The sequence below is a fragment of the Cibotium barometz genome, chromosome 48 (genome assembly GCF_041138505.1).
Source record: "Cibotium barometz isolate CiBa-2024 chromosome 48, ASM4113850v1, whole genome shotgun sequence".
Taxonomy (NCBI): domain Eukaryota; kingdom Viridiplantae; phylum Streptophyta; class Polypodiopsida; order Cyatheales; family Cibotiaceae; genus Cibotium; species Cibotium barometz.
In genome coordinates, this window is record NC_141093.1 from 37,374,369 (window position 1) to 37,396,453 (window position 22,085).

Sequence of the window (22,085 nt, forward strand, 5' to 3'; positions counted from 1 at the left end):
GGCTCAAAATTTAAAGATTCTAAATTTGGGCGCATGAACCCTTTCCCACTACTAGGTTTACTTGGCCATGGGAACATTAAATGAAACTTGGCCCCATCTTTTTGTTCTTGCACCAAATGGGCTAAGTTACAAAATGCTTTCAAAACTTGGCCTCCATATCATTTTGGCATTAGTAACCAAGTGTGTGAAAAGATTATTGTGTGGCTACTTAATGCAAATATTGAAACTTTAATGCCTTCCACAACCACCTTAACTTGGCCGTGGGAAGCCTAGTAGAATACTATTTGTAGAATAAACTTATCATGATTACTGCATCTGCACATCTGATACTTAATTGTTAGTCCACAATTATTATCTATGAATCTTGAAGGTTCTAGTTTCTAACAAGAAGAAATAAATGACAATCCTAAATGGTTCTAGTTTCCATAACAGCTCCTTTTCCTCTCAAAAATCCTAACTCTCTACTTTGATAGGTTTTAGTTTCCACCATGGCTCCTTTTCCTCTAAAAAATCACAACTATCTACTTTGATATGGAATCATGATAAAATCTACATGGGTATGGTAAAAAAATAATACGAAAAAAAATCATGTGGAGTGGTTTTTGAGAAAGAGGCATAGGCTTCACAATGGTCATAGACTTTATCTCAAACAGAATTTCATGCTACGAGAGAGTGACAGGGCGAGCCATAATAACTAGGTTTTTATATGATCATGTAAGGAGTGTATGTTGATTTCAACCCGGAGAGTTCTCAATTTTAGATGGTAAAAAGTCCCCTGAGCACATAGCACAATGAATCCGTTTTGTCTCCATAAAAAAATAATGAGCAATCACTTCTTCCTCTTGGGCCTCTTGATTTGTCCTCTTACAGACCCGGCGACCATTTACACAATTGAAAAACAGCTTTGCAAATTTGGGCGGACACTTGTGAAACCAACTCAATAAATGAATGGAGGGAAGCAAGAGCTTTTCAAAAAAACAAAATGTGACCCATCTCAAAAATGGAAGAGGAGGAGCAGGGGGTGATCCATCTCAAAAATGGAAGAGGAGGAGCAGGGGGTGATCAGAATCGACTGCGAATGCGAGGCCATCGACCGGATCGCGATCCTCAAGGACATCATCGGCTACATCCTCTTCACGCACCATCAAATCCCACAGTAAGCCTCCTAAACTCCAAACCTAACCCAACAGTAACTCCATAGCTATGGCGATGAATATCCATGTTAATGCTCAGTTTCTTTTCTTGCACCTTCTTCGTGCAGCACCGGTAAGCCTCCAAAAATCCTAAACCAGTGAAACCCTGACTTTCGATTCACTGTCATTCACTCCATAGCTATGGCGATGAGGATGCTCGCTAATGCGATGAAAATGCTGAATTTTTCCGTTTTTCATATGCTTGCAAGCCAAGGGATTTGAAGATTTCTTGTGATTCCACAGATAGCTTCTTTTCTTTGCACCATTAGATTCCACACGCAGGCTCCAAAACTTTAACCTGTGGAACCCTATCTTTTTGCTAACGCCACTCTATGGCAATGAAAACCCTATGCGAGTTCCGAGGGTTTTTGGTGAATCCACAGATACATCCTGAAACGGTATCTGTTGCTCACACCATAGCCACGGTCATAGGAACGTGTTGATGCCATGCAAACAATGACGTTTTCATCTCTCTGTGTGATGAAAACCCTGTTCATTTGCTTGTAAACCATGGAGATGAACGTTTCTTGTAAATGTCCGAGTTTCACTGTATGTGAACAAAAGCCGCTTCAAAATGAAGAAGGTGGAGGGTTTTTTCGTCTAGCTATGGATGTTAGAGATTTTTTGAATGCTGCAGTCAAGTCCTTGAATGCAACAGAGATAAGGTTTTTGAATGGTAGTTTAATCCTTGTATATTGATATTATGTGACCCTTCAAATGCAGGCCTCTTGATCAACTGGAGTGCAATATTGTTGAGAACATTGTAAGGAACTGCAATGCTAGTCTTTACATTTGCCTGGAAGAACATGCTTGCAGAGATGTTTTTGCAAACACAGTTCAGATCATTTCATTGTTTGCAAACCCTAGGCCATTGATAGCAATGCGGAAGCGGTCTCAAATCCAAGAGAGCGAAGAGAAAGAATCAGGAAGGCACGGGCAGCCGCAAAGGAGACGAGAAAGCTGGACAAACTGAAAGAATCAATCCAGGCTCTTGTTTCTGCTTTGCAAGCGGCCTCCCAAGAGCTTCCATACATGCCTTCTGTGCTTCTGGTCCTTGGCTCTTCCCCAAAACAGCCTTTTGCCACCTATGAAGTTGAGTTTCTCAGAATCAGTCCTCAGTTTTCCCTTTCTCGCCTCCATGACTCACAGGGTTTGGGAAGACACTTTAAATCAGAAATCTTCACCAGGAGATTGTCCAAGAAGGTATGCATGCTGTTCCACGTTTCATAGCTGGCATATTTTACTTGCTTGATGCCTCCATGGAAGCTGTGGTCCTTGACCAGGCAATTTTTTCTTTTGTTTTGTAGATTACTCGTGCATTAGTTTCTCGGGACAGAGGTCCTTTGTTCACAGGTGTAGTCTTAACTTTCTTTCTTTATGTTACTCGATTTTATCCGGCAAAGAAATGGTGTAACATCAGATGTTCCAATCTCTCGTTGATTTTGTGTGTGTGTGTGGTGGTGGTGGGGGGGGGGCGTGTTGTGATGTTCCCTAGACTGCCTCGCACTTGCAGTAAAGATTGTGATTGTGGGGGTTAAGCGACCGCTGTCTGCAACAGAAGACAAGAAGACATCATCACCTTAACTTCCTCCAGTCTCTTCCTTTCTTGCGCTTGAGAGAGCTCCTTCAGTTGCATCCTACACTGCTCCATGAAATTCATTTGATTCTGGAGTTTTAAAAAAAGATCCAGCCACCCGGGGGGTGGGATGAGCTATGTCTTGTGATCTCTTAAAAAATAAGGACGTAAGTGGCAATTCTGATTGAAGAGCTGCTGGGAATGTGGAGGAGCTTTGGATATCTATTGTCTTTCAAGGATCAGCCCTAGAAATGAGCATGCACATGTCTTGCGCATGACAGTTGGAAAGAGGCAAGTTTGTGAGCTGGCTGCTTTTAAGATGTGGCCGTTGTGAGTTGTTGATTGCTATGTTGAGGTGTGGTGGCTATTGCAAGGAGGCAATCACGAAGAGGAGGAAGGCAAGGATGAAGGACATGAAAGGCAAGCATGAGATTGGGCAAGCGTCGACCATGAAGGACGGGAACCAAGTATGAAATGGTATGGGGTACGAGTATGAAAGACATGTTGAGCGGGGCGAGTTTGAGAGAAGGGATTGGGAGGTGAGCATGAATGAGCGGAGGGGACGTGAGTATGAGATGGCGTGGGGTGTATGTAAGAGGGGGAGGTGAGTAGGACGGTTGGGCGAGTATGAAGTGGGGTGTAAGGGTGAGTATGAAAGTGGTAAGGAGACGAGCATGAAAAAGGGAGTTGGAGGGAGCGAGTATGAGCCCGTGTTGTGGAGAGTAGGTGAGATGGAATTTTAGGCGGTGAGCATGAAAAATAGCCGTTGAGAAGGATTGAAATGGGTGCTAGCAGCCGATGGGTGCATGGGCAAGCATCTAGAGTGGAAAGTGTGGACATCGGAGTTCACCTGCAACAATGTAAAGGAGAATGATTGAAGGAGGCGAGAGGGAGGTGTTAGAATTTATGTATCTCAATGTTTTGGGGTTGTATCATTTATTTGGTATTTTATATATATTTCTCCTATTTATTTGTCTTGTGCCAGTAGGCCAGCCCTCACATGGACTATATAAGGAGTTCCCCCATTATTCACTATTCCATCCATTCCCTTGCACAAGTTCAACATTCTCTTGCTGGCCTATTGCCATTGTAAAGCTTCAAGCTAATATAAAAGGTCATCTTGTCCACAAGCTCTCTCTACTCTCTCTCGTCTTGTTTATGCTTCCGCTTGTGCATTCTCAATCATGGTATCATTCGCTTAGGTTCAAGATGCTCCATCTTCTGCAAATCTGCCTGCCTTCTCATCTGGGCCCTTGTGTTTTCTACCCTACCTTTGGCTGTTGTGCAGTCCTAAACAGTGGCTGCGTTTTCATACACTGCTGTGTTTTTTGGTCCAACCAGTCTTTCCCTTGCTGCTGGCCAGTTCTTGGCTGCGTTTTCTCCTACAGAGGCAAGCCGGCCTAGTTTCTTCGCTGCATTTTCTCCTACAGAGGCAAGCCGGCCTAGTTTCTTGGCTGCATTTTCTTCTACAGAGGCAAGGTGTTGGAGTTTTGGCTGCAAATTCTGCTCCGGCATCAGATTTGGTGAGTTCTTGCATGTGGAGTTGCCAAACAAGTGGATGTACATTTCCTTCTTCCTCCACGAGTCCGTGCTCTTCCGATAGGAGGTTCCCGGTGGTTTCTTGGACGATTTTGCTGCTGTCCAACCTCCTCCTCTCTCAGGTTTGAGAGGGGGTTGATTGATTTTGGAGCCTCGCTTTGTTGGAAAGCACTTGAGAGAAGTGTTTGAGAGCTGAGATTTGTTCTTTGTTGTTGTGGATATGGTTCCCTCCTTACGAACAAGAATGACAAGTTGAAAGGACCCAACTATGCCCATTGGGAGCTTCAGATGCGGATATGGTTCATCAACAAGGGTTTGTGGGATATTGTTTAAGGCATTGAGAGGAAGCCCGAGCGTCCTCAAAACTCTAGGAGCTGGACTCAGGATTAGGAGGATGAATTTGTTGCGGAATTATAAGACTGGGAGAATCGAGACTCGAAGGTGCATTCGGTGCTTGTGCGGACCATCACAGAGAAGGTCTCACCGACAGTGCAAACTCTCACTAGTGCTCATAAGGTGTGGTCTAAATTGGAGGATCTCTTTGCTTGAGATTTGTCGATGAGAACAGTTACCTTGCAAGGGTAGCTCTACGTTTGTTATTCTTATGAAGGTAGTTCCATTCAGTCGTTTCTTATGAAGGCCAAGGTTATCCATGACCAATTATTGGCTATGGGTGTTGCTTTGTCCTCTTCTCAGAAGCTGGTTGCTCTCATCCTCACCAAGCTATCTCTGGAATATGATGTGATTTCTCGATCTTTGCGATGCCAGGTGACATCCACTTAGTTGGATTTTGATGATCTTAGCTCATAGTCACAGGGGACGGCGAGGACGGAGCCTAGGAACGCTGGGATGCCGAAACGGGACGGCGCAGGGACGGGGACGGACGGACGTCCCCCGACGGGCGTTTCAAACCGGGGACGGCGCAGGGACGGGGACGGCCCTGTGCGGGGACGGCAGAGAGCCGTTGCACTGATCACTGCCAATTCATCATTCATGTATATGATCCTAATCATGGAATCAAGACCAAATAGGCAAAAACCATACCACCTGAGGTGGTGCAACATATGATCCTAATCATGGAAGGATCAAGACCAAACAGGCAAAAACCATACCAGATGTCGCCTCACATGCAGCATAACAAACTGCACGATACTCCGCCTCTGTAGAAGAAAGCGCCACAGTAGGCAGATTTTTACTGCTCCATGAAATGGCTCTTGACCCAAGTGAAAAAACACAACTAGTCGTCGAACGCCGAGTATCTGGATCTCCAGCCCAATCTGAATCAGACCATCCAAGAAGAGTGCACCCTTGGCCATAGAAGATGCCAAAGTCCAAAGTACCATACAAGTACTGAAGAACCTTGAGAGCACACCGCCAATGTTGTTGATTGGGTTTGGATGTGAAAGAACTCAATAAGCTGATTGTGAAACAAATGTCCAATCGGGAGTAGGTCAACCAAACCAAACCAAACAGCCGACGAGAACTCAATACTGTCCTTGATCAATCCCTGGAGAAGCATCAAGAAGAGAAAGCTTCTCACTAGTATCCACAAGAGAAGATACTGATCTGCATCGAGTCATCTGAAACCTGTCAAGTATCTCCGGAGTGTACTTCTGTTGAGAGAAGAAAATACCCTTAGAGGTTTGCCAAATCTCAAAGCCAAGAAAATAATGCAAATGGCCAAGATCCGTCATCTCAAACTTTGTCTCCAAAGCATCCATGATTGAACGAATCCTCACAAAATAAGAACCTGTAAAGATGAGGTTATCAACATAGACCACAATGATAACAATAAATCCCCTCTCAAGGAGGATATAAAGGTTTGAATTTGCATGAGAACGGCGCAGGCCAAGCTTTTGAAAGAACTTATCAATCTGCTAGTACCAAGCTTGTGGAGCTTGCTTCAGACCATACAAAGCTTTCTTGAGCCGGTACACCTGATCCTGTTTGCTTGGAACCTCAAATCCCGACGGCGGATCAACATACACTTTCTGTGTAAGCTTTCCATTCAGGAAAGCTGACTTGACGTCCATCTGGAATACGGGCCATCTATGATGTCTTGCAAGAGTAAGAACGGTGCGAATGATAGTCATACGAGCCGTTGGAGCGAAGGTCTCATCGAAGTCGACTCCAGGGTGTTGAGCATAGCCCTTGGCAACCAACCTCGCCTTGTGCTTGTCCAAGCTGCCATAGGCCTGGTACTTCGTTTTGAAGATCTAATGTGCACCAATCACCTTATGCTGCAGTGGCCTAGGCACCAAAATCCAAGTGCCATTCCATTCAATGGCATCCAGCTTTGCCTACGTAGCACGACGCCAAGGCTCATGTGAAAGAGCCTCGTCCCCACCACAGAAGTGGGATTAGAAGGACCATGAATAATAGAAGACATAAGAGAATAGTTAACAAACATGTTGTCCTCGTGAATTTGTTTCCCTGAAACTCTGGAAGATCGCCTGAGAGAACTAGGCGGAGGAGTAGAAAGTAGCTCACGTAACCCAGAATCACGAACTGTCTAAAAATACCATCCAGGCACAGATATGCTCGAACTCGTTGGAGGAGGAGCAATCATCATCATCTGACTGAGAATCCCCAGCTGGAGGAGTAACAGAAGTAGGGGGAGGAGGCAGAGGAAGAAGAAGCTCACTACTCCCTTCTGAAGATGTAGGAGTCTTGTTGAACACCACATCACGGCTCACAACAACTTTGTCGACCTGCTGATCAAATAGACGATATGTCTTGGACACAAAATTGTATCGGAGAAAAGTCATGCGTTGAGACTTTGAGTCCAACTTGGAGTGATGCTCCCTAGGCACATGTACATATGCCGAACAACCAAATACTTGGAAATGAACAACAGAGGGCTTCTCACCATGGAAAGCCTCATATGGAGTTATACTTGGAAGAGCAGCTGTAGGAGACTTGTTCTGAATATAGATAGCAATAGAAGCCGCCTCAGTCCAGAAACGTGGGGGTAATGAAGAATGCTCAAGCATAGCACGGGCCATCTCCATGATGGTCCTATTCTTTGACTTTGCAACTCTATTCTGTGATGGAGTATATGCTCTAGTAAGCTGTCTCCGAATGCCATGATCCTTGCAATATTGCTGGAACTCTTGGGATGTAAACTCACTCCCTCTGTCGGTCATGAGAGCTTTGATCAAAGAACCGGTCTCTTTTTCCACCCCAACCCTCCAATCACAAAAGTGCTAAAAAGTCTCATCCTTGGACTTCAAAAAGAAGACCCAAGTATATCTAGAGAAGACATCCACCATCACGAGCATGTACAAATGCCTTCCTCAAAGACGCGGTACTCATAGGACTACATAAGTTTGCATGAACAAGAGCATGTGATGTCGAAAATCTGTGTCGCCTTCTTCGGAAAGGCGGCTCGGTGTTGCTTCCCTTGTAAACAAGAGGAACAAACAGAAGATGGAGCCTTGTTGGTTGGTAAACCCTCAACCCACCCATCCTTCGAAGCTTGCCGTAGAAGGTGATAGCTCAAATGGCCAAATTGAGCATGCCAAAAAGTTGAAGAAGAACCGAAAGAAAGCTAAGTGGTCAACTTGTACGCCACTATCCTGGATTCCCTAAGCCAAGATGCTACCGGTCTCCTTATCACGAATAGTAATCTCATAACGAGAGAAGATCACCTCCGCACCTTGAGCTGTAAGAGCACTCACTGACAAAAGGTTAAATGCCAAATCTGGAATGTACAGAACGTCAGAGAAGTACCTCTTGTCCTCGGAGGAGCGGAAGATGGAGATGGTGCCATGTCCATGAACTGGCACGGAAGAAGAATCACCAAAGTGAACTTGCTTGTTCTGGCATCAAAGTCGTTGAACCAATCTCGATGGGGTGTCATGTGAGCAGTAGTAGTGCTATCCACAATCCACGACCGCGACTGAGAAGTCACAAGAGCAAGTACACCATGAGTACCTTCTAATAGAAGAATACCATCATCCGTCTTGGTTTGGGACACCGTTGTAGAGGTAGAGTTCTTTGCTTCTTCATTCCACTTCTTCTTGTGACATTGGGTTATGACGCTTCTTGCCACACTAATGACACTCAATGTCCTTGTTTTTAAAAGATCTGTTTTTGTCTTTGTTCTTATTCTTGTCGTTATCCTTGGAGTTCTTATGCGAATCCCCTTTTCCTTTCTTCTGTTGATTCTTTCCTTTATCTTGTGCGGCCAAAGCTCCATCAGATTCACTAGAGGTGCCAGTCCGCTTCTCAAAGCAAGACTTAATAATCTGCATAATGTAGGGGAGAACTTTCTCCCAAGTAATTGGAACAGGATGAGGAGAGGAAACAAGAGATTGAAAGTAAGCATCAAACCTCTCTGGAAGCTTGGAGAGAAGCCGAATAGCCATATTCTCTGTAGAGATATTCTTGCCACAAACAACAAGCTCGCCTCGGAGATCTTTCATGTTCGAGATGAAAGTAGATAAAGATGGAAAGGCAAAAACTGACAAATTCATAATCTGCTTTCAAAGCCAAAATTTGACCCGAAGACTTAATCTTGTAAAGATCTGCAAATGCTTTCCAAACTTTATGTGCAACATCTGCTGTACGTACATGAGAGAGAACATAATCTTGACAATTCAACATTAGAAAAGAGAAAACACGACGATCATTTGCTTGCCAAATATCAATCTGTGCTTGAGTTACACCAACGGAAGCAAGGGTGGGAGGGGTGGCATTGGCAGGTGTAACAAGCCAATCCCAAAGATCCACTCCACGCAAGGCTGATTTCACCTTCACCTTCCACAAAGTGTAGTTGGAGCAATCCAACTTTGCGGACTCAGAGAACATATGAAGTGTAGTCGGGGCAGCCATCACAAAAGCTCGGGCTCAATCTCAGAAGAAAAAGACGCACAATCTCGGAAGAAGAAGTGTCCACCAAAGGTACTAGATGCCACCGATCCTCAAATCAAAACACCAACTTCTGCAAAGAACACTTGTAGGGGAGAAAATGCAGCACAACAGATGTTGCTGTCTTGAAACAGAGCAGCCGACAGGTGTGTAGGGGGGTCTCAAGGGTCATACCGGCGATGGAAGACCACGGGCTGCAGTGGAGAAGAGTCGGGAAGTGACCAGCCGACCAGCAGCAAATCTGAGAAGAAAAAACGCAGAGAAGAAGGTGCTGAAAACTGAGGAGAATCTGGGGAAGCAGAGTCACTCTGAACCTGGAGCGTTGATACCATGAAAGAGTGCATAGAGCGGAAGCAGACAAGCATTAGAGTGTGCTGAGAGAGTGCAAGAGAGAGAGATATGAAGCAACTATGCTGAATACATTGCAATGAAACAGTGCCAAGCAAGAGACATAAAAGGTCTCATAAGTGAGGGATACAAAATGAGGCTTAGACTATGTAAAAAGAGAGAGGTAAGCCCACCTATATATAGGTAAAGAGGGTTGGCCGACTAGACAACTACACTTGGTCGACTGGACAATATGAAGCTGGCCGATTGAACATGAAGTACTCGACCTAGGAAAAATGCTTGAAAATAATGGAAAAAATAGGGTGGCCAGCCCACAACCAAGGGCCATGAAAAGGGACCAAAAGGAAACTCCAAATATGAGCAAAAATTGGGGATGTATGTGCTAAACAGACTCTTCACTAGAAGCCACTGCTTGTCTTTGGGACTGGCACCAATTGGAAACTGTCCTATGGAAAGCAAGGCAAGAACATCCTTATACCAATCCGGTGCGGCAATAACTTTAAAAAGAGCACTATCAGGAAGGTCATCAACAATACTTGTTGCAAGCTCCCAAGTGTTGATGCGGGAGAGGTGGTTTGCCATGACATGATTGCTCTGTCGAAGGAGGATCTCAAAATCGAATTCTTGGAAGAGTAGCAACTACCTCCAAACACTATCCGCCACCTAAGGTTTGTTGAGAAGATATTTGAGAGCATGGTGATCCAAGATGACAATGAAGTGGGAGCCCAAGAGATAGTGTCGGAACTTTTGGCATGCATAGACTATGGCCAAGTCTTCTCGCTCAATGGTGTTGTAGTTTTGTTCAATTGGTGTGAGGAGGCTGTTGGCATAGTAGATTGGTTTGTCTATCTTGTACTCTGCATTGGGTTGAGTGAGGACTATGCCAACAGTAGTGAGGTTTGCATCTGTATGGATGTGGAAGATGAGCATCCATTTGTGTGGGATGAGAATGGGAGCTTCAGTGAGGTGCTTTTTAAGGTAGGAGAAGGCGGTAGAGGCAAGGTTAAACTACTGGAAGATTTTGGATGGCTTGACTAGGCGAGTTAGTGGAAGGGCCACATCGGCATACATGTTGATGAAATGAGACGATGATAGCTGCGGTGTCTAACAAAAACTTGGGTGTCTTTGGGGTTGATAGAAGGTGCACCGTAGGTGAAGGATGGCAATAATTTTATCAAGGTCAGGAGCCAAACCTTCGGAAGATATGATGCGACCTAGGAGTGTGCCTTGGACCACCAAGAACTGACACTTAAAGGGGGTGTGGAATGTTTGGATGAACACAATGCTACTCAATACACTTAAATACATCAAGATTTAATGGACAATAAGCAGAGCCGGAACGGTCGGCCCTTCCCTCAAATAGAGTATATTAATCTTGGGAGAATCAAGTACTTCCATACCAATGCATATGAATACAGTATTGCAAATAATATGGTTGTCAATTTAGGTCTGCAACTCACACTACCCTCTGAGCCCATGTTCCCTACCATCTGCTCTCTATTGTTCCACCAACACATGGTAGCAACAATTTGGAAGAGAGCATGTAGGACAAGAGAACACTACACAGGGTATGTGAACATGGAATCTTGCTCCTCCCTCCTGCTACTTGCTTCCACAATTAAGCATTAAAGCTTACTGATTGCAAGTAGAGTCGATGATAGCGGAAGTCTTCACGATGGAAGTGTCTCGAGTGTTGAAATCTTCAATCTGTTGCGATTCTTCGTAACAGCAGAAGTCTTCAAGAGGACGAAGGAATCCTGGGAAAGCTTCCCCTATGGTTTAACTTGAGAAAGGAATGCTGAAATTAGCGTTTTCAACACTTGTCACATGCCACATAACCATGTCAGAAGACAGTTTCACATGCATGGTTCACGGGCGGGGGCGTCAGGCAAAGAGGTAAAGTGACTGGTGGTGCAAGGTGGGGTGGACACATGGTTGGTTGCTCTCTTTGAATAAAGGGGATAAGGTCTGGGCAGTGGGTGTTGAGCTTTGAAGTTTGTTTGCCTCGGGACATCAGTGTGTGCAAACGTTACAGTGTGAAGACCCACTTGCTCTCTTCATAGAAAACAACATTGCCACGGCTTTTCAAGTAACCAATAGCCCACTCTCGAGGTTTCTCAATCCCCATCTATTGGACATTTGCATCAAAAGTGACCACATCTGCCTTAACCTGAGCCACGTCTTTGCAAGGCACGGAGCTTTTCAAGCTCATTCATCAAAGCATCAAGATCTTGTTCATTTTCAGCCCTAGAAGATAACTGTGGATTGTTACGTGCCAAAGCCCCAACTTGGTTCCTGTCTCTATCCTCCTCCCGCATGCGGCAAATATGGGTGATAGAATCCTCCCTATTATGATCTGAATGGTTGGCCATGATGTAATTACCAAGTCTTTAGAAAGAAAAGAATTTTCGTGTCTCGGAATTGCTCTCTACTAACTTTCCAAGGATGATACTGAATAGACTGCAAGGGTGCAACAGTGCCCCTATAGAGACAGGAGGGCCACAAAGTCTTTCCACATGCTCACTGTCACTTAAACCAAAGGTAACCTCTTTTATCCAAGTTGCGGCCAATTTATATTGTGTTAATTCTATCTATCTTTAGTGGTGCATGGCTGAGTTTGCCTTGCATCTCCGGAGCTTTGACAGAAACTCAGTACGCAGACCTTTGTATGAATGTATGCTCTTATGTGTGTGTGTGTGTGTGGGGTGTGTGTGGGAGCATATATTGATACCAAGTTCTACACCCACTATTGGGCACTAATGACGTTAGTGGGGATGTCGTAGTATCTAGTCCATACTATGCATGATGGAGTTGATGGTTTATTGTCTCGTGGATAACTACCATGAGGTTATAAATTGCACTTTCTTGTAAGGTGAACTTGGGCATGTTCTTGGATTCATCTAGGTATATCTTTCGAAGCGCAATAGTAAGACGAGGGCTATCTCAGAATCCCAACCTTCTTTCACAGATAACGACTCCTTACAGCCATATCCAGCATCATATTAGGCATAAGCTTTGTAGAAAGCCAAGCTTTGATACCAATGTAACAGAAGGACAATTGTAACACGGAAATCCTATCAATCATGAAAACTGATCAAACACATGTATATGCTAGATAAGAGAGAGAAATAAACAACTCTGCACCCTACACCACACTAGGGGCCAAAAGATGGGCTGATCCCCATCCCCCCCCCCCCCCCCCCCCCCCTCTTATGGTTAGATTACAAAAAAGGAGTCTGCTTCTTCAGATACAACCTTGCGGGTGCCCAGGAATTCTCCACTAGCTAGCACCTGATTCTTCCAGTACAAGATGAAAACAAAAACAAAACATATGCTGAATTTGATGTTCATCCTCAGAACCAGAGAGCTTTCCCGGCTCGGAGCACATGCAGGACAACCATGGGCAGCCCACATCAGCTCGGGACAGCCTTGTAACTTCATCTTTCACTTGTGCACAGAGCAAATCCACTAGCCTTGAAGGGTTGTTTTCAGCAGTTGACCAGCTCTCAGTAGTCCCAGGAAGAGTGAACCAGCAGAGATTTACATGCCAGAAGATAACCGATCAGCAGAGGAAGTCTCCCACACCAATTGAATAGCTTTCTGGTGCTCCAAATGCCTTGACCAGCAGCTTTTTCAGGGCTGTTAGCAGCTGGCCAGCACTAGAAAAAGCTCCAGAAGTAGTCCACCAGCTTCTTCCTTCCACTTGGTTGATATCCAACGCGATAGTTGGCGGTAGATAGCTCCAGATCTGGTCAACCAGCTCTCCATGCACCAGGAAAGCATGTGCATGAGCCCAAACTCGAGTTCTCCTCCCGAATAGAGCTTGTCCTCCAATAATAACTCAAGCGTGTGCTTTTTAGGTCCCGGATGGGGTGCCTACAAGTAGATTCCTAAATCATGTCTTGTCTCCGTCTTTTGACCGCCACGTGTATTAAAATAGTCCTGCCTTGTGTGTACAACTTATAAGTTGTTCGGTCACTTATAAGTGAGTGTGGACCTGCACCAATAAATATTAGTATGTGAAATCATAAAGCTGTAAATTGGGTTTTCAGGGACACTTACCACGTGAAACACTTGTCAGTCACATCAATAAATATTAGTATGTGAAATCATAAAGCTGTAAATTGAGTTTTCAGGGATCCTTACCACATGTAAAACACTTGTCAGTCCCCAAAAACATACACGTCCACAGGGTGCCCAAGCATCCTTGGCGCCATGGACAACACATGCAATAATCTTAGGCATTGTCCAGGAAAACAAGACAAGTCATCCAAATATAAAATCAAAGTCATGCACACACATGACTCATGAGTGCAGCTAGATTGGAAGAAACACCCATCTGCTCAATTGTATCAAGTAAAGTGTTCAGGGCTTCATGATCCTTCCGGAATCTTCCCAAAACATAAATACATATAATCACCAAGATAGCTAGTCTCGAGAAATGACATCATGATAGGCTCCATGAGCCATACATGTATTATCATGTCAGGCTCCATATGCCATGCCATACAAACACACCATGTCAGGTTCGACAAGCCATACATGTATGTCATGTTTCTATTCAACCACTTGTGGGGATACCAAGACATGTGGGATGGTTGCCTTTTTTACATAGGCATACTCAGTATGAGCCAAGTATGCACGTGTTGCATCCCTTAGTTGCATGTGCAACTCTTGAGCAATCATTGCTATGGCATGATCCATAAAAGATTCAGCTTTCTTGGCCTTCCAACAATCAAATGGGTCCAAGCGGTAGAGCATAAAGAAGAGCCTACGAGTAAGTTGAGCCCTTAAGGCTATGGACTCTTTTTCTTGCATTTTCTCTTTGGTACGGGATGGCTGTCGCACATATTCGTGCTCCTTTGTAACACCACATGAGTTTGCCTGCATGTCCATATTCATAGTTGCCATCATCCAAAGAGAACATATTACATGTTGTATGGAGAGAGGACTCTTGGATTGGTTGACCAAACTGTTAGATATCATCCCCTACTTGGTGGCTTCCTATTTGGTGTCCTATTTTAGTCTCTAGGGTTGACCATGTTAGTCAGAGGGGCTGGTCACCCCTCACTCATATTTTATCTATATTTATTCCCCATTTTATGTTCTTGGGATTTTTCCGAGTCGTGGAGGTATTTATCACCAATCGGCTGCCTTCATGTAGAGGTATATATAGCCGGCATGCCTCCCTCATATTTCACTGCTTGCATTGCTTGCCTAGCTTGTCTAGCTGCAATCCCTCACATACGAGGCTCTCCCCTCTTGCTCGAGACATGTATTCTTTTTGGTGATGATATTGAGAGCAGGTCCTCACCTGTGTTTCCTCTTCATCTCTCTCTCTCTCTCTCTCTCTCTCTCTCTACCAGCAGGAGGTCCAGGACATTTTCGCTCTAATCCAAGACGCATGTTCCAGACATTTACGGCATCCTCAGATCGGATGTATGACATATTGTACCCAGACTATGGGACTGGATGGGGTTAGGAGTAGATAACATATCATACTTGTATCACCCCTTCAGCATATAGAGATGCATAAGTAGTCCTAGTATCCAGACTATGGGTCTGGATGGAGTTAGGAGTAGATAACATATCATACTTGTATCACCCCTTCAGCATATAGAGATGCATAAGTAGTCCTAGTACTCCATCCACACCCTCTCGTTTGTACACCACCATTGAGTCCCCTATGGTCGTGTTGTCATACTTCTACATTTTATGCTCACTCCATATTTTCCTCTTGATGACTGGAGGAACATCATTGTACTACTTGTTTGTCTCATAGGCCAATTTTGGCCTTTTGCAGACGTTAATATATTTTTCTTTCTTTCTCTCTCTCTCTCTCTCTCTCTCTCTCTCTCTCCCCCTTGTGTTTCCACTTTCCCTTCTTCCGCTGCACATTCTATCATGGTATCAGAGCGTCGGTGATTTTCAGCGTTGGATGCTCCTCTACCTCTTCATATCTGCGTTTTTCCGACCATGGACAGATCTGTGTTTTTGTGTTCATGCGTTGAAGCTTGCGTTTCTTCAAGGGCTGATTGATACCCATTCAATGGGCTGCAGTTTCCTCTCTTCAGGGCATCAGTTTGCAGCTTCTTGGCATCCTGACAAGGGCTTCTGGACAGCATACCTGCCTATCTTGGCGGCACCCTCTAGGGGTTCTCACGCGTTTTTTTCAGGACTCGACAGTAACATAGCTGCCCAAACAGGCTGCGTTTTTTGGCGTGTTTGGGCTTGCTTTCCCAGCCCTGATCTTGGAGCTCTTTGGGCTCCCTTTTGCATATCCTATCTAGTTATCTTGTGCCATCCCTCCCACCCCGTGATTGTTCTCTGCAGCAGTTCTTGATCTGAGGCTTTAGCGTTTCCATATTCAGCCCCTATTACCTCTGCGTTTTCAGATTTGCAGCCATGGTTGCTAGGTTTTTTTTGAAACGATCTTGCTGGTAGCTCTACCTTCAACTGGGCTTCATCTATTGGGCCCGAAGGTACCTTCTCTTCAACATTTTTCCTCATAGGAGGTGTGGACATTGGTTGGCTTGAATTTTCAGGTTTGTAGCCCTTGTTTGGCTGTGTTTTCTTCTCGAGTGGACACAGATCACTTGCAGAGGGGGTTTCTTGATTGGATTGTGACTTTGGAGGTAGTTTGGTACTTGAGGAGGATTCTAAATTTTAGATTTCAGCGTTTTGCTGATTTTGGAGCATCTATACTTGTGTTTTGTTTCTGGCCTACACGGTTTCCCGGTTTCTACGTGTTCCTTGCCTTCTGTTGGCGGTGGAGTGCTATTTTTGTTGGATAGCAGTGTTTTGGCTGCGTTTTGCTTCCCACAAGAGTTTTCTACACTCAAAGGGGGCCTTTCTCCAGCTACTTCACTTGAGGATGAGTTTCGGGAGCTGTGTTGTATCTGTGGAGACTTTCTTCTTTGACAGGAGTTTACAGTTATTTGGAGGAGAGCAGTGATCTTTTCAGAGATCCTGAGCAGAGTTTATTTTGTCCGAGCTTGTGTTCTTTGCATTATTTGCAGAACAAGGAGGGTGTTTTGCCCTTTTGCGGTGTGATCCTTTCACATGGATCCTTTATTTATTACTGAATCTTGGGATCTGGTTCTACTTCTGGAACAATCTTCTGCTATCTGTGATGCTTTTGAGGACTTTGTTACCATTGCAGTTTATATTCCTGCTTCCCTTCCTCATTGTGAGGAGTCTATCTCTGCATCTCTTTATGATGCTTCTGATGCCCCTCCCTTTGCCAGTTCTGCAGGCTTGTTGTTTTGGAGCATGCTTTTTTGGACCCGGTGGGATGCTTTGGATGTGTGGTTGCTAACCGTGCCTGGGCACAGTGGTACTTCCAGAGTTTTTTGGATTTGGATCAGAATCAGGTTGGGCTTATATCAATCCGACAATATCTTTTTTCAGAGGGGGATGTGGAGTCCTTTCATCGTGCCATGCCCACCTCAATGGCGTGTACTTATGTATAGCATTGGGTAACTCATGTTATGGAGTTTGAGCAGATGGACCCCATCTTTTCTACGAAGTCTTTACATCTTGCGATGCCGATCTTTTCAGACGATGCTTTCATACAGCATTTGGCTACTCTTTGTACAGAGTTGGAGCAAATTGACTCTATTTCTTTTGAGGGTTCCAATGAGGAGCAGTTTGCTTCTCCCAGGATTGATTATATACAGGATCTAATCTTGGTTGGTTTTGAGGTTTTTCATACCTTCTCCAGGCTGGATACACGACATTCGAGTTCGGGGAGTGTTCTTACACTTGGGTTTGGAACCATTATTTGGAGTAGCACGTCGCAACCTATATGGTTGTTTTCTTCTAGAGGAGCGGTGTACTACCTGGCAGCTTGTTCTGTTGCTTTTGTAGCTGAGTTGCTGAGGAGATTGCTTGTGGAGCTTTCTTGGTACCTGTTTCTGCAGTCTTTCATCTTTGATCGAGGACGGCGTCTTTGGCTTCTTATAGTTTGCTCAGCATCCGGTGCTGAGAGGGGGTGTTAGATATCATCCCCTACTTGCTGGCTTCTTATTTGGTGTCCTATTTTAGCCTCTAGGGTTGACCATGTTAGTCAGAGGGGCTAGTCACTCCTCACTCATATTTTACCCATATTTATTCCCTATTTTATGGTCTTGGGACTTTCCGAGTCGTGGAGGTATTTATCACCAGTTGGTTGCCTTCATGTAGAGGTATATATAGCCGGCATGCCTCCCTCATATTTCATTGCTTGCATTGCTTGCCTAGCTTGTCTAACTGCAGTCCTTCACATACGAGGTTCTCCCCTCTTGCTCGGGACAATATGTCTAAGAGGATGAATCCTCATGCAATTAGAGAGGAACCATCGACGATTTCACACCATGCAAGTGTACCTTATGTAGCCCGAGGGATGCAATGTTTATGGCAATGGTCAAAATGTATGTCAAATGCCATTGCTGGCTGAAATGTGCATGCACAACACATGCAACATGGGTTGCAATTTTCTATTGGTGTAGGTATTCCGTTATCTCTCATGCTACTCATGCACTCGAGTGTGCTCGTGAGGGAGAAGCTATGGGTGAAAATACACCAATATGTGTTGAGGGCCAGCCTTGCCACATGCTTACAGGGCACGTGTATCTATGCCTAAATCATCACCTTTTGTTTCAATAATGATGCCAGGGGCTATTTGTCACAAAATTTCTCATTGCTACTATTTTTTTATTATTCATGTGTGGAAGATGTAGCTTGATTTGAGAGCAGGTTCTCACCTGTGTTTCCTCTCCATCTCTCTCTCTCTCTCTCTCCCGTGTTTCCACTTTCTCTTCTTCCGCTGCACATTCTATCACAAACTACCATGGGAGTGTGTATTGGGCATATAGAGGACACAAGGATAAGGGTGAGCTAACAAGACTCCAAGTTTCAAGAGTTCCATCGGGCATACCAAAATTGTGTGTGTGTGTGTGTGTGTGTGTAGTAGGGTTGGTTGCTCGGTACACTAAAGTGGTGGCTCTGCTCTGGACAATATGTCCGGAGTCGTCAATGCTCACAACGCAATGCACATATGAATAGACAGAATGGAATGTAACATAACACAAGTGACAAGATCAGCAAGAGTGACAAGAATACTAGACAACACTTGTACTACTCCGAGACATTGTTACATGCCCTTCACTGTACTGTGCACACCCAACAGAGGTTGTCTGCTTGTCTTGCCGTGCTTATAGTCTCGTTGTCTTGTTCCCTTTATGCTTAGGCCTTAGTGGTTCAATCTGCAGCCTATCATGTACATATTTTTTGTGACAAAGGGTGATTTGTAACAGTGAGGAAGCAGAAGTTGACATGCCACATAAACCTTAAAAGCTATACACTATCTTCTGAATCATAGTTTTTTTGGGCATGCAACATGTTTCAACTTGCTTTTTTAAAGAACCTATTCTGGTTGCAAAAAAGAACCTATTTTATAAAAAAACCTATTCTGGTTGCAAAAAAGTCATAGCTATATGTATTTTGCAAATATTGATACAGGTCCAATGAAGCTTTTCTTGTTTGTCAAAGCTTGTTCAACTAGCTGCATGCCTCAAGACTTTGTTCCAAAACGTGGCTATACTCTACCAATCAGAAAGGTCAGTAAAATAAGACCTTAGAAGTTTTCAATTAGTTGGACTTGCTGATGTGTTTGGTCAATCCAATGCTTGTAGTGAAAAAGTTGTTAAGCTGTGGAGCATCAGAGTGTTAGTGTTCGAAGCCATGAATTATACCTGGGTTAGAATCTGAGTCGAAAACATTAGAACCGACTTAGTGATTTTCAGTAATTTTGGATTATAATAGGGCTGTAGGTAGGATTAATGGATAAAGACATTCTCAATCAAGAAAGAATGTGTTCTATGCAATGGACCAATTTAAGTTGGCACATCTGTAGATGCTTTTAAGGATCTGCTTATCCAAAAAAAAACATTTAGTGGCAACAAAGCAGATGATGAGGTAAGCCACGTAGAGGTACCTGTTCTAGTGGGATGTCTTGTTTCTCTAAGAGATGAAAGCTGAAGGCTTCCTGAGATTGATTGTGCTGGCAAAGACTCTAGGGTGTTTCTTAAAAATAAAATTGTGTCGATAGGGAAACTGATCACAAAATGTGGTCTAGAAAATGACCCCTATGCCTATAGAGAGCTTTTCCTGGGTACTCATTTGGTAAAGATGTTATCATCTTGCTGTCCTCTAGTCTCTTTTGATGTTTGCTTCCATCTTCGAGCAAACTGTTATTAGTAAGATTGGTTAAGCATCAACTTTAGGGAAACTGATCACAAAATGTGGTCTAGAAAAAGATCCCTATGCCTATAGAGAGCGCTTCCTGGGTACTCATCTTGCCCTCCTCTAGTCTCTTTTGATGTTTGCTTCCATCTTCGAGCAAAGCATGCTTTTGGCCTGACTTTGTGAATGGGAAGGCCTTCGCCATACGTGAGCATTTATAGCCCACTTCTCTTTTTTGAGTGGATCCCCTGCCTGGTCTACCTTTTCTACTATTATAATGTCATCTAATGGTCCTTACGCGGACGCGGCCTACTGATAGTTTCAAATGCGGCTTGCTTCTCTCTCTCTCTCTCTCTACCCTCCCCCTCCCTTCCAAAAAAACACACGCACGCACGCACGCTTGCACTCTCACCAAACAAAGCCTTTTTATATTTGGTATATTTATTTTAAAAAAAATCTATTGCTCCCTTTAAATGCTAATGAAAAAGTTGAAGATAGGCCTATTGGGAATCCTTTTCTTGTTTTCTAATTTTTTAGTTTTAGGTTCGAAGGGCACTCTCTTTTCTGTTTTTGTATCCTTCTAAGAGGTTTTGGAAATTGGGTGTGATCTGTGGACACAGGCTCGCCCTACTGTTATACAACTTACGTGTACCTCTGCATCGGAAAGAGAAAGTGACGTGAATGGTTGCATCACAGCCAAGCATGGTACTGCATGCTCAGATGATATTATATGGTATGGCTGATAGACTTCCGCAAAAGTAGGATTCTTGATGCTTGTCTGTCAATGTACTATGAGCGCTTGGTCTGCATTGCTGAAGTAATTGATTTGCCATCAAGCAACTGTTTTCATGAGAATAATTTGTGCTATCTTATTGCATAGGGAACTGATGCCTACATGAATAAGTACTCGTCTTTCTTAGGGAGGGACACTTTACTTGGAGTGTGTCAGGTGGCCGATGTTATCCCATTATCGTCATCATCCCCCTTAAAGCTGTAGTGGCATGAAGTTGCATATTTTTTTCCAGGGAGGTTGCTATCGTCAACCATCCAGAGAGGGTTGGCTAGTGGCTCTTATAAACTCATCGTGACAATGATGCATCCTCCTACTAAGCAGTCAGGCTCCCCAATAGTTCCTATTGAAAATCATGACCTTGGTTTGCCAAGGTTGGCTTTCACGTCCTTTCCTTCTTGTGTGAGAGAGAGTCCAGTAATTGTTCGTTCAGCCATTTCTAGAGTTCTTGTTGCTTCCTTCCCACATCTACCTTGCTGTTTCCTGCATAATGGTGCAGCTTCCCATATTTCTTTTGTTGAACTTTTTAATGTGCTTCTGTTTCAGAAGAGAACACAAGCCAATTAGCCATGTTCTCAAGATAAATACAGGGTACATCCGGGGCTGCACAGATTAAATGGAAGGCTTTTATGCATATTTGGGAGATGGTCCTTTTTTCTATGACCCTCCCGTCCAGAGAAAGGATTTGAGAGAACATTGACAAGGATAAAGTGTTTAATGAGATTGCGAAAGTGGTAAATTTCACTTTCTGCTGATTTTGCACATATATAAAAGTTGACTCAATCTGTGTCCCAATGTAAGTGGAGGTTTGCAGATGGCACTCTATTCCTATCTAGAGAGGCTGACTATGCCTTGATTTATGTGTGTCACATTCCTCATGCTAATGGCCTTTTATCAATGCTGCATACAGGTTTCAATGCACGTCAAACGTGAAAGGGCGGCCAGTGCCATGACAGAGTAACATATGCATTTATAACATTGTATATATTTGGACAGCAAACATTCTACCAAAGCTTTTTGCTGAAGGAAGGAAGAATACAGCCTGATAAGAATTTGATCATCACAAATCATTGTTTCTTGAAGATGAGACGACAAACATAGAGTATATCTACATTGCATTATACGACATGTATAATAATTTCTAAATGAGATTATTCACGTAATACTGTTAAAAATTCTTTTTTTAATAGAATATATATATATATATATATATATATATATATATATATATATATATATATATATAACGTTGAATTACTTTTGTGCACTTTGAACCTTGTGTATCTGTATGTGTTATTTATTTAATTGTTTTATCATATTTTTAAATATAAGTTTTTTTTTAAATTATAGTTGTTTATAATGATAATTTATTAATATGCAATTTTTTTAATCTACCTTGTTTTTAAAATATCATGTTTAGAATTATGTTTAGATAAACTATATTAAATTTAAATTTTATTTTGATATAAGATGTTCAAATATGGATCAATTTCTTTCACAACTACTAGCCATAGATAAAACTCTTGTTGCAACATATTGTAAC

At 43.5% G+C, this 22,085-nt stretch overlaps 1 protein-coding gene across 3 annotated transcripts; it reads left to right on the forward strand.

Moving 5' to 3' along the window:
- The first annotated feature begins 952 nt into the window (after positions 1 to 952).
- Positions 953 to 21,705, forward strand: LOC147611146 (non-structural protein). Of its 3 annotated transcripts, XM_086785223.1 has the most exons (8): positions 953 to 1,156; positions 1,917 to 1,956; positions 2,061 to 2,243; positions 2,343 to 2,396; positions 2,501 to 2,546; positions 19,030 to 19,127; positions 20,373 to 20,485; positions 21,453 to 21,705. In XM_086785223.1, the coding sequence occupies exons 1-8, from the start codon at positions 1,038 to 1,040 to the stop codon at positions 21,493 to 21,495; spliced, it is 696 nt and encodes a 231-aa protein (XP_086641349.1). In that variant the 5' UTR covers positions 953 to 1,037; the 3' UTR covers positions 21,496 to 21,705. The 3 variants fall into 3 exon arrangements, 2 of the variants coding, with proteins under 2 accessions (XP_086641349.1, XP_086641348.1); XM_086785222.1 differs by having other exon boundaries at positions 956 to 1,156; positions 2,061 to 2,396; XR_015263874.1 differs by lacking the exon at positions 19,030 to 19,127 and having other exon boundaries at positions 954 to 1,156; positions 2,061 to 2,396.
- The last annotated feature ends 380 nt before the right edge of the window (positions 21,706 to 22,085 follow it).